A 13,408-nucleotide genomic window follows, 5' to 3' on the forward strand; every position below is an offset into this window, starting at 1 on the left:
AGATAAAGAACATAGAAGAGGGAGAACAAATATAATGGCCTCAGTTTTCTTAGTAAAATAAGAAGTATGGTTCCCACCTGAGACAGAGGAATTAAATGAGGTGTGGGATATGTGGAGAGAGCATCTTTAGAAATCTTTTAGAAGTGTGGTATGACAAATTGATGGCAGTTTCAGAAGTATGGTAATGTCTGAATACTTCATATTTCACTAGGAGAAAATGGAGTGATAATTATTTCCTATTTAGAGGAATCTTTTATCATATAAAGTAAATCCTGAAGATTTTCCATATAACTTAAATGAATTAGATCTGATATATAATTCCAAAATTCCACTTTGAAATTTTAGTTAACTATTTATCCTGTTTTTTTACTTTGAGAGTGTACTTAAAGTTTTATAGTCTAATCAGTAGGAATCTTCAGGATTATTAATGAAAACATAATATATTATTTATTTGACTCAAGGACTAGCACAGCTGCATTTTCAAAACACATTCTATTACCATGAAAAGGCATTAATTAAGTCAATTTCTTTGGTATTATTTAAAGTGAAATAAGTAGAAGGTATCTGATCAAATAAATTATATGAAGTTGTATAGTTTGTCAAATTATTGATCACCAGAGCAAATCATTATTATTTTTACCCACAATGAACAAGCTTTTTGACATTGTCTAAAGTAGGATATAAATTTGCCTTGAAACTTTTAATGAACCTGCAGTATTAGTTTCTGTTTAAAACTAAAAATGCATTATATTCATTAATATGTAATAATCTCTTCTCAGACATACCCCAATAAGCAGTTGGTTATTTTGCAATTAGAAATTTTTAAAAAATGATTTCATTCAATTTCTTTTATATTATAATTTTTTTCTTTGAAAGTCTGAAAATTTTGCTATATTTTTCCTTTTATATTTTGTTTCCACATATCTTGGCTGAACACTAGGGAACATTTCAAATTAATTATTGTCTTGATTTTTATGCCTTATTTGCAAAAACTAATTTTTTGCTGTTAATTTTCAAATTAGACCTAAAATACTTCCTACTTCTTTGTTTTTTAGTTTTTTTAAATTTTCTCATTTTCAATTTTCAATCATTTTCATATTGTATGTTACAGTGGATATAGGAACCTGCCTTGAAGCCTAAACTCAAGTCTTCCCTTTGACACATTTTGTTTGTGTCACTCTGGATAAGACAACTTCATCTTTCCAAGATGCCATCTTTTGGATCAACTCTCAAGGATTAAGAATTTCATAGAGATGCCAAAGTGCATCTTCACCTGAGAGTTTCCTATATAAGTGAAATCACAGATCTAGTCCTTCTCCCTATATTGGAATTGGTTCCTAGTTGTTCATATTGAGTCTGGCGGATCATTTATGTTCTGGCTAAGTTAGTGCGTAAGTTAAGTTTTTGTGGATAAGTTCAGTTTTTAGTAATAAGACGAAAGCTATTGGATTGAATGTCTTTACAAAGTTTGATAATAGCACTATGAACTCTGTTTAATCTGGGGGCAAACTGTCCTAGGGCAGGGATGGAGTAGATCAAGATCCTTGACACTGCCTTAAAAAAAAAAAAAGAAACTAAAAATGTAGTTAGTTTGCTGCTATTAATATGTGAATTGTAGAAGAAAGCTAATTTGTGATATCATTATATTTGTGAAGATATATATTGATCATATTGATTTTGAATTTTCAAAAATCACTTTTTAAATTTTAGATACCTGAAATGTTATTCAATGAAACATCCAATGAAGAAAGATCTAGTGAAAAAAAAAGAAGAGAAGAAAAGAAAAAAAACTCTGGTAATATTTCAAAGAAAGTTATCTTCTCTTTGATCTGGCGACTACAATAAGTGAAAATTAAAATAATTAATCTCAAACTTAATAATGAATCTTAAATGTATTAATTAAATCTTCTTCTTCAACTATATTTTAAAAAACAATTAAAACTAAACAATTTTAGGTGTACATAGAACACAGAAGCAAAAAAACCCAAACAAATACTAAACCTTCCAATTTAATTTAATAGTAGTAGTAGTCTCTACAGTATTTTCTCATTCTCAGTGTATTCTGGAGTATGGTTTCACTTATAATCAGGTGTCCTCTATAACATCTATTTTTTGTAGAACAGTCTTTTGACTTTCCTGCTCTCATGAAGAAGACTGGGAGAGGGACTCCTCCCTGAGAAAGATTTCATAGTTAGTGATTATTGTTTTCAGTCAAAGAGAAGGACTACTTTTTCCTATATCTCTTTTAAGCTCTCACCTTTGCTGCATTGAACAGTTAGTCAATATCATTTATTAGTGTCTTCTTGATAGGCACCGTGCCTGTATCCTTACCATGTTTAAAGACACAAAAGTGAAACAGTGCCTGATCTCAAGGAACTTAGATTCTTTTGGTGGGGGTGTGTGATACTATGCCCATTATTAAAAATAAATGTGAGGTAATTTTGAGGGACAAGTGCTAGCAGCAGGCGAAATGATGATAGATTTCATGGAGGATATGGTGTTTGAGTTGAGCATTGAAGGAAACTCTAGATTTTAAGAGCTATAATTGCATACATAGAGACAGGAGATGGAGAGCCAGCCAAATCTGAGAAACAATAAGGAGACCAATTGTTGTACTGGAGTGCAGGAATGGGATTTACATATATATATATATACATATATATGTATATATTTTTAATAGTACATATGAAAAGGTAGGGTTGGAGGTTTCAGATCCTCGAAGTAATAGACAGTCACAGAATTTCATTCATCAGGGGAGTTAACAGAATTGCATTTTAGCTCCGTCACTTTTGACAGTTATTTAGAGGACAGATGGGAGAGAAGCTAGACGAGGCAAGGAGAGAAATGCAAAGACTTGCAATAGTCCAGGTGAGAAGTGATGAGGGCCTTATTTGAGAGATGTAGAGAAGAATTGAGAAGATTTATAATTGATGGATACTGTGGAGTGAGGTAGTGGGTATTCCCTTTTGATACTGTATATCACTATCCTCCTTTCACTTATACTAGAATATAAATGAAACTTCAGAAGGAAGATAAAATTAAGACCCCTTATAACAAAATAATTTGGAGATGAGAAAATCAGAGCCAAATATGTGGGTATTATCTATTTGTTTATCTATTGAACCCATCGTATTGTTATCTAAGTTAATATAAGAATCTGTTAAAGAATCATGTTGGTTTTAAATATTTTTATTTATTTGTTTATTTTTATTTAAGGCAGTAGGGTTAAGTGACTTGCCCAGGGTTACACAACCAGGCAATTATTAAGTGTATGAGGCCAGATTTGAACTCTAGTACTCCTGACTCCAGGGCTGGTGCTCTATCTACTGCACCACCTAGCTGCACTGGTTTTAAATATTTTTCTAATGCTCTTTATTGAAAAATCATGTCATGTACTTTAAGAACAAAATTATCTGTGTATAATGTTGAACAATTTGAATGATTTATTTTTAATTAATAAATGTTACTAGAATACAGACATTTTAATGAGGAAATCAGGTTCAAGTCAAAGCTTTAATGCTTACTACTGAAGAGATCTTGAGGAAATCACTTCCTTAATTTTGTTGTCTTTTTGTTAAATCTATAAAATTAAGGGTTTGAACTATTTTTTTTCCTCTTCCAGATTTAGATGATACAATCTTATGACCCTACATAAAAAACTGAGATAGATAAATTCTTTTTCTTTTGGCTCATGATGGTAGATTACATAGTACATTACAAAATAATACTTTTACCTACCCAAAGTCTTTAGGACTTTTGTGAAGAAAACACTTTGGGAACTACAAACTTTTAAGTAAATGTGACCTATTATTATTTATCAATATATATTATAGAACCATTCTAAAGTGCAAATATCATAATTACATTATTACATTCAAAATATCTTCTGATTTGCTTATGTTCATTAATAGAAGTTAAATAGCAAGTATAAGACAGACTTAATAAGATGGGAAAGAGAATATATGTATGGATTATTTAGGTATATTTTCCTCTTTGGAAAAGGGAATTCTTGGTTTTAACCTTAAAATAGAAACTTTCATTTTAATTGTCAATGTGCAGTTCTTGGCAAACATGTTTCAATGATATGATATGGTAAGCCAACTCTAAAATGCAGTGGTTGTGTGCTGATATAAAATTGGTTAAAAAGAATTTACTTCTTTTTTTTTTAATTTAGGGGATCCTGATTTTCTAAAATCTTTTTTGTCTATTCATGAGACTTGTAAAGCATATGGAGCTACACCAAGTCGATACATGACCTTTTTACGTGTATACTCTGCCATCAATAGTAGCAAGAAAACTGAGTTGTTAAAAAGACAAAGGCATTTGCAGGTAAAAATTCACTAACATCTTAATACATTTATTTTGTAAGAACTTTGATTATTTGTAGTTAGAGATAAAACAGAAGAATCAAGTGAACTTTTTTGATAGTTGAACCTTTATCATTTTCAGTGAGTATATTTCTTGGAATAAATTATTTTTGGTAATTGGTGCAGTGAATTACCTTTTTTTGCCTGTGGTTAATATTCAAACATCTCTTACTTTTCTCAATGAAAGAACGTTTATTCTTTTGTCCACTATGTGATGATCTTCAGAGATGGCTATTTCTGGGGAACACAAATGCCTTCTTGACTAATTATCATCTAGTTATTAACAAACAATGGTATGGGTAGTATTTACCCATAAACTTTTTATTTACAAACATTTAAATAATTTGGTAGCTTATTCACAATCATTTGTTATCTTCTGGGTCATTTTTTTTTGTGGGGTGTTTCTAAGGTAATGGCATTAAGTGACTTGCCCAAGGTCACACAGCTAGGTAATTATTAAGTGTCTGAGGTAATATTTGAATTCAGGTCCTTTTGACTCCAGGGCTAGTGCTCTATTTTCTGCACCACCTAGCTGCCCCCCAGGTTATCTTTTAAAGGAAAAAAAAAACTTGTATGCTTTTAGACATTTTCTTTACTTAGATTTTTTTCCACTCAAATTGTGCAGACACAAGGGGAACTGTATCTGGTTTTCTTTGAAGAAATTTAGGAGTTTCCTTCTTTTATACTCTCAGACAACATCTCTTATCTCCATAGCTCTATATCTGCTTGTTAGGGAAACAGGTCAGAGTTTATTTCTAAGTTAATATCTGATTTCTTTTTTTTTTTTTTTTTTGTAAGGCAAACGAGGTTAAGTGGCTTGCCCAAGGCCACACAGCTAGGCAATTATTAAGTGTCTGAGACCGGATTTGAACCCAGGTACTCCTGACTCCAGGGCCAGTGCTTTATCCACTACGCCACCTAGCCGCCCCCTCTGATTTCCTTATAAACTTAATTCCTCTAGGTATAGAAGAATAAATTTTATGATCTCAACTCTCCGGGAGCTTTTTTCTCCATCCAGCAACGAGCATTTATTAAACTCTTTCCTTTTGCTTGGCACTGAGAATTTCAAGACAAAGAATGAAGCAATTTCTCTTCTTAAGACCTTATATTTTTAACATAGGGCTAAATTTAAGTTTCTAAGTCAATTCAAGTCAATTTTTTTTGCCTGATCATTGATGAAATCACTTGAAACATAAATATATAGAAATGATATGATTTTCCTTTAGTGTTAGAGATTGTGATCTGTTGCTTCAGTTTAAGAGCTTCTTTAGAAGAATTAAGTAGTCTAGCAAGGGTTGACTCTTGTAAGTCCTTTAATTTTGTAAATTTAAGGGAAGGCCACATGGTATAACTAGAAACACCTGAGGAAACCTGGAGGCTAGAGTGAGAACAGACAGTAAGAGAAGGATGCTGGGGCAGCAATTGGCAGCCCATCAGTGCTCTTTACTTCCCTCATAATGGACCTGAGCCTTCCAAGAGGGTCACTAATGAATCTTGAGCATAACAGACTCAATATTTTGACAAGAGGCAATATTAGACAATCTTTGAGGTCATGTGCAATGGACTTCTGTGTCTTAGAGCATTGTTTCTGCAAACACTCAGTGGGACTCCTGGGCCATACTTCCAGGTAAATCTATTAAGGATATTCAGGGATCAGCGCAAATTATTTGTTTTATAAGGAGGTTAAGAGTCCTATTTATGTAAGGCTGAATGTCCTTTTCCTCTTCTCTCATCTCCCCCCATCTCTCCCCCCACCCTTCCTCCTTCCAAGGTTACAATCAGGGAGACACTGGTAGGAAATAGTTCATTTCTAACTTGGAATAGAAGATTCCATATATTCAGACTTCTAGAGAAATGGCAGGACAGAAGGGAGGGATAAGTAGTCAATAGTGTGTGAATAAGAAATAAGTAGATTTATATAGAAAGATTAGGTTCCCTAAGCAAGAGGATTTTTTTTCCTGATTAAATATTTTCTTTTTCCATTATCTCTCAAATATCTTTAGTCAAGGTTGATTATAATAGATTAGCACAGCTCCTACTCCCATTCTGCAGGAGATCCTAATCTATTAATTCCATTTTTGAAAAAAAAAGGGATTTTTGTTTCATATCTGATTCTTTGGAAAACTCCATTCTTTCTGAACTTGTGTTTGTATACTTTTGAAAACATTAATTACCATGATTTTATTAATGATTTCAAATTGACATGAAGTACAAATTTTCTTCAGAACAAGAACAATTCTATATGAAGATAATTTTTAAAATTGAACCTCTTCATTGAGATCTATTTGTGTTTTGGTAAAATTCCTTTATTTCTTGGTATTTCCAACCAGTATTCAATTTTATTTTTATAGGCTGGTGTGTCTAAACTTAATGAAGCTAAAGCTCTTGTGGATGAACTGAACAGGAAAGCTGGAGAGCAAAGTGTATTACTTAAAACAAAGCAAGATGAGGCAGATGCTGCCCTGCAAGAGATCACATTGTCAATGCAGGTAATAACCAGTGTGAATACAGAAGTTCAAAGAAAGAACATTTAGTTTGTGATTTTTAAAGTATCATTCATTATATAAATATAGTTTGGATAAAAATTTTAAACCTAACAATACAACAACAACAACAAACTTCTGGGAACTTCTGCTGGAGAATTACTTATGAACTGTTATTAAGTCCTCAATGACTGCTCTTTGAGTTGACTTACACAACCAGTTCTGAATCTAATTATTTGATTCATAATTTTTCATCTTTTATGCAAGAAAAAATTATAAAAAGAAGTTTTATTAAATTTGGCTAAAATTGTTTACTATCTTTAAGCCATTCTCCTAACCTTTGAGTTTAAGGAACTATTTTAGAAAAGGGAAATAAGATTAGTCTGGTATTAGTCTATTCTTAGAAAAAGAATGAATGAAGAAATAAATGCATGCATATATGAAATGAATGAATAAATAAATGAATTTGTTAATTATTTATTAACATTTATTAGTTATTACTTTGTGCTAAGCCCTGGGCTAGGCCAACCAATTCTTATTCTTTGTGATTCCCACTTCTTTTTTTGTACATTACAGGTTATGTACCCAGATGAATTTTGTCCAGTCAGTTAATAATTCAGATTTATTAAATATTGATTGTGTGTCTGGTGCTGTGTTAGGTGTTCTGGATATGCAAATCAAGGAACTTGTGTGTGTGTGTGTGTGTGTGTGTGTGTGTGTGTGTGTGTTTGTGTATCATATTAATCCTTAAATCAATTAGCAAATAGTAATCATTAAGTGCCTATGAGGTGACAAGTACTTTACAAATGAAAAAAATGAAAGTATGTATAAGGGGAAAGAAATAATGTGTAAGATTGGAATGATAGATTGGTTAGTTCCCCAGATTGTGTAGGTCTTTGAAAACTGAACATGAGAGCTTTTATTTGAGCTTAGAACTATTGGATTTTATTGTGAAGAAGACTGGCAGAGTTATACTTAAAAAAATTTACTTTTAGTTTTTCTTTTTAATATTTAGTACTGTCCATCCTTGCCTATCCCATCTGGACATATGCCCATCCAGATTCTATTTAGTCAATATCTTGTCAAGTTTTATTTGGTAACATAAAAAATTCATTGAAATGTAGGTATACTATAGTATCATAGAAAATACAAACATTTGTTATGACAGTTTTTAGGAGATAGAAATTAATTTTAGTAAGGAAAGATTAGTTTTCTTTATGGAGGAAAGACTTTTGAATTAGGCTAGATAGAATTTCAATAGGCAAAAGGTGGTAAATTTCAAGTAGAGAAAACATCACATATATCGAAGTCAGAAACTCGGGCACATACACAGAAGAATATGACTGAAACACAAGTTTTGTAAGCTTAAATTGTGGAAAATTCTAGAAATGTAGGTTGGAGCCAAATTGTAGAAGGCTTTAAGTAGCACACTACAGAGTTTTCCAGGAGTTAATTTTAAAAAATATTTTCATTGATTCTCTGATTTATTATGGAATATAAGGTAAATTAATTCTTTAAGCATTCTAGTATTTTATAACCTGTAATATTTCTATTTCTTATCTATAGACATAAAATATATAATTATTCAAAAATTCTATAGCATATAATCTGTAACGTATGTTTTTAGAAATTTTGTTATTTATTTTTATTTTACCTAATATTTTTATTAAAGGTAGAATCTTCATCTTTTAAACGTAGGACACAAAATTTAGTGTGTTACTGTCATATTTTTGTAGACACTTTTGTAACTTATGCTGTAAGAATTTCATTATAATTGGTTTGATTTTAACTCTCCACTGCCAATTATAAAATATAGTTGTTTAAAGGCAAGTTTATCCTGAAGATTTTCTTAAACACAGGAAATTAATATAAATTTAAAAATCTGATTATTAATTGAGAAGGAATTTTCTTTTAGGATGCCAGTGAGCAGAAGACAGAGCTAGAAAGACTTAAACAGAAAATAGCAGAAGAAGTCATTAAGATTGAGGAAAGAAAAAGCAAAATTGATGATGAACTAAAAGAAGTACAGGTAAGATGATTTTCTCAAAAAGATTTCACTGTATTTTCTTAAAATGGATTTGTTTATTTTTTAAACCAAATCTCTGATTATATAACGGAACTTACAGTGAAGATGTAAGTTTTTATCATTGCAGATGGGAAACTGTTTTGCATTTTATTGTTTTTGAGGATTTTTCTGGGGCATGAAGTTCATTGGAGATTCACACAATGAAGCTGTATAAGAAACTAGACCTGAACACAGGGTTTTGTTTTTTGTTTTTGTTTTTATCCTTTGGTCTGCCCTTTCTCTTCTAAAGCAAACTGCCCCTCTTTAGTAAAGACATTAGATAATCATTTGCAATTCAATCTAGCCAGCATCTTTTAAATAAATGCTTTGATATATGTGCTACATATATTTAAGGCTTTGTCTTGAAAGTCTCAACATTTTATCAAAGGTGAACCTTTTCCAAGTTGAGAAAATAATTTATGTGAAAGAAATATGAAGGAATATAGGCAAGAGAAATTATAATAGCTCTTGTTTAAATACTAGTTATATACTAGTGCATTGTATAATATATTATAATATATATTCTGTTTCCTGGATCAGGGCTGGGGAAAGACCAAGCTGCTTGCTGTGTGCCCTGAGGGCTGGGCTCCATGTGCTCTCTCTGGCAGAGGTCCCCCGCTGTTCCCCCACTTTGTGCCTGGTGCTCTCCAGGGCATAGCTCAGGAGACTCCCCCGCTGCTGTGAGCCTCGGCTCCCAGCACCCTGGGGCTGCCTCTGGCAGGCTGAAGTTCTTTGGCTCTGGTGGGCCACTCCTCTGTCGGGCCGCCCCTCCAATCCTGGGGACCAGAGTCTTTCTGCTCTTTTCCAGGTTACCTTGAGTAGGTGAACTGCCTCACTGGGTGCCTCTGTGGGTTCTGTCTTTTGAAAATTTAGTTAAAGTCCTTAATTTTGAAGATTTATGAGAGTGCCTAAGACACGATCTGCTTTTGTTGCCACAATTTAATATGGTATTGAATAGTAGTGGTGATAGAGGGCATCCTTGTTTCACCCCTGATCTTATTGGGAATGCCTCTAGTCTATTCCCATTGCATATAATGCTTGTTGATGGTTTCAGATAGATACTGCTTATCATTCTGAGGAACAATCCATTTATTCCTATGCTTTCTAGTGTTTTTAGTAGAAATGGGTGCTATATTTTGTCAAAAGCCTTTTCAGTATCTTTTGATATGATGTCTGATAGGTTTGCTGTTGATACAATTAGTTATACTCACAGTTTTTCTAATATTGAACCAACCCTGCATTTATGGGATAAATCCTACTTGGTCATAGTGTATTATCCTAGTGATAACTTGTTGTGGTCATTTTGCTAAGATTTTATTTAGATTTTTTTGTATCTATATTCATCAGGGAGATAAGTCTATAATTTTCTTTCTCTGTTTTAACTCTTCCTGGTTTAGGTATCAGCACCATATTGGTGTCATAGAAAGAGTTAGAGTCCCATCTTCCCCTATTTTTCCAAATAGTTTATATAGTTGGAACCAATTGTTCCTTAAATGTTTGATAGAATTCACTTGTGAATCCATTTGGCCCTGGAGATTTTTTTCTTAGGGAGTTCAATAATGGATTGTTGAATTTCTTTCTCTGGTATTTTCAGGTATTTTAAGCCAATCTGATGAGAGTAAGATTCAGGCAGTTCTCACCTCCTCCCTTCTTCCCCTCTATTTCAATAAGTCCTTTGCATCTCTTAATGTAATGAGATTTACCCCATTCAGTCCCTTCCATCCTTCAATCTCTTTATTGTCCTCCTTTTTAAGGAGGTGTTGTTTTTAAATCATTCTATCTGAGTCACAGAAAGGTCATGAGTGTAAATTACTTCTGACTAACTGTTCTCTCTACTAGAATTACAATTATTGAGAGATATTAGAGTCTTTCTCCCAGGTAAAGATATATCCAGTTTCATCTTATTGTATAACAGTTTTTCACATAACTCATGTATATCCATCTCTTCTGGCTAATTAAATTTTCTCTAATAGAGTACAATACTCAAGAATTGTTAAAGTCTTTCTTCCAGGTAGGGATATTGCCAGTTTCATCTTATTTGATAACAGTATCCTCTCCCTTTTTCAAATTTTATCTTTAATTTAATTTTACCTTTTTAATGTTTACTTTTTTACCTTGAGTCTCCTATTTGAAGTCTAAATTTTCTATCAAGCAGGAAAAGTTGGAAGTCTCCTATTTCATTAAATGTCCATATTTTACCCCTGGAAGAGAAGGCTTAGTTTTGCCAGAGAGTGCATTCTTGGCTGCTTTCCATGATCTCTTGCAGAATATCTCATTCCAGGTCCTTTCATTCCATAATGTTGATGCTTTCCAGGTCCTGAGTAATCCTTACTGTGGTTCCTTGGCATTTAAATTGTTTCTTTCTGGCTGCTTTCAGGATTTTCTCTTTCATCTGATAGTTCTGGAATTTGGAGAAGGTAGCACTTTTGAGTAGTTTCTTGAAACATTCTATGAGGTGAAGGTAAGGAATGTACCTATTCCAGGAGTGTGGTAAAAGAAATGGAAAGGTGTGAAGATGGAAGATGGGGATGGAATCTTGTATGTTAGGAGCAGAGAGAAAGCCAATCTGACTGGGTCATAAAGGAATGAGATAAGGAGCACTGATTGTCCATTGATCTTATCAAGATAAGGATGCAACCAAGTTGTGGAAATACTTAAAAACTAAATGTAGGAATTTTTTTTTTAAATCCCAGAGGCAATAGAAAATCAATTGACTTCTTTAAGTAGGGGAGTTATTTTGTTACATCTGTCAAATTACTTTTACTTTAGTATATAGGATGAACTGGAACACGAAGAGCCTTGAGGTAGAGAGACCCTATAAATAGGCAGTTGTAGTAATCCAGGCAAGCAATACTGAGGACTTATATCTGTTAGTGGAGAAAAGAAATGACTTGCAAGAGAAATTGTGAAAATGGAAATGGCAAGATTTGGCAGTTGATTGCATACATGAGGTGAAGGGAAAGTTAGAAATTAAGAATAGTGACGAATTAATTATAAACTTGGGAGAATAGCAAACAGAATTAGAGTAAAGATCTGAAATTACTTTATTTGAGATTAAGTTGGTTTCATTATTTTGAGTTTCGATTACATCATGAAATTAGAAGTATCAAAATGACTTTTCTCATAGGTCATACAATTATTTTATGTAATAAATTAAGATGGTCTCAAAATGTAATTTTCAGTATTTGGCGTGGACTTCTCTAAATATTACAAGCTTACTACAAGCTATATTTTCTGAGTAATGTAGTTGTAGAGATGATGATTTTTAAAATCCATTTGATCATTTTATACTATATTTGTATAATAAATTTCTATTTTAATTTTGTTCTTTTTTTCAAAAATATTTATTGTACACCTGCTATATTCCAAGAGTTATACTAAATGCTGAAGGAAGATATAATTCAAATAAGCAACTGTGCCTCTTCTTAGTAGTTTATAATTTAGAAGGGGAATAAATCAAGTATGAAAATAAATATAAAATAGAGTGTGATATACAAGATAAATATAAGTAAAATAGGAAGAAGGAAAAAGTTGAGGCTAAAAGTACCCTTATATTATCTTCAAAATATTATCAAATATAAATGAAAATTTTCATTGTTTAAAATGAATTCTTTTTATCCTAATTTTATTAGCCACTTGTTAATGAAGCTAAATTAGCAGTTGGAAATATAAAACCAGAATCCCTTTCAGAGATCCGATCATTAAGAATGCCACCTGATGTCATCAGAGATATTCTTGAAGGTGTCTTAAGACTCATGGGTATCTTTGATACCTCTTGGGTGAGCATGAAAAGGTAAGCTTTAGAATGTATGCATAATTATATTCTTTGTTGAATGGAACTTAGAGATAATTAGCATCCCTACTTATAAAATGAAGGAGTTTTTCATCAGTATCATCATCATCATCACTAAGATTGGTAGAGATATTTAATATTTGCAAAATACTTTACTCTCAACAATTTCAAGATATAGGTACTATCATGTTCAAAATTTGGCAATGAGGAGACTGAAGCAAGAAGAGATTAAGTTCCTCCCTTGGGGTCTCAAAGGTGGTAAATATGTGAAACTAGATATGAAGTTATGCCTTCCTGACCTAGTACTCTATACATATTGGGCCATTTAACTGCCTCTCTAGTTAATCTAGAGATACCCTTTAAGATCCCCTCTAATTCTGAATCCTAATGGTATAGTCCAACCTAGTTAGGAATATAGATAAAGAGTTATAAATGAATATATAGGCATAGACATAGATAGATAAATATAGATATATTTGAAAATGAAAATCATAGGCATTAAATGCCTTGCCTAAGAACACACACACGTCATTCAGAATGGAGTTGAATTTTGCTCTCCTATTAGCTGTATAGATATTGTAAAGTTTGCATGTATTTTTCAATAGTATTTTGTACCTTTAGTCTCATAAGTAAGAGACTTCTCAAATTTGCATTTAGACTAGGCTAGCAATTTAGGAACTTTATTGCTTTCATCATTATG

General features: G+C 32.3%; 1 protein-coding gene across 2 annotated transcripts in view; it reads left to right on the forward strand.

Moving 5' to 3' along the window:
• Positions 1-13,408, forward strand: part of DYNC2H1 (dynein cytoplasmic 2 heavy chain 1) — a 225,007-nt gene that overhangs the window by 167,170 nt on the left and 44,429 nt on the right. For both annotated transcript variants that reach the window (XM_074216567.1, XM_074216568.1), the window contains 5 exons: positions 1,711-1,795; positions 4,175-4,329; positions 6,719-6,856; positions 8,766-8,879; positions 12,548-12,708. In XM_074216567.1, coding sequence (XP_074072668.1) covers positions 1,711-1,795; positions 4,175-4,329; positions 6,719-6,856; positions 8,766-8,879; positions 12,548-12,708 — 653 coding nt within the window. The remainder of the gene's footprint in view (positions 1-1,710; positions 1,796-4,174; positions 4,330-6,718; positions 6,857-8,765; positions 8,880-12,547; positions 12,709-13,408) is intronic.

The sequence above is a fragment of the Macrotis lagotis genome, chromosome 1, assembly GCF_037893015.1.
Source record: "Macrotis lagotis isolate mMagLag1 chromosome 1, bilby.v1.9.chrom.fasta, whole genome shotgun sequence".
NCBI classification, from domain to species: Eukaryota; Metazoa; Chordata; class Mammalia; order Peramelemorphia; family Peramelidae; genus Macrotis; species Macrotis lagotis.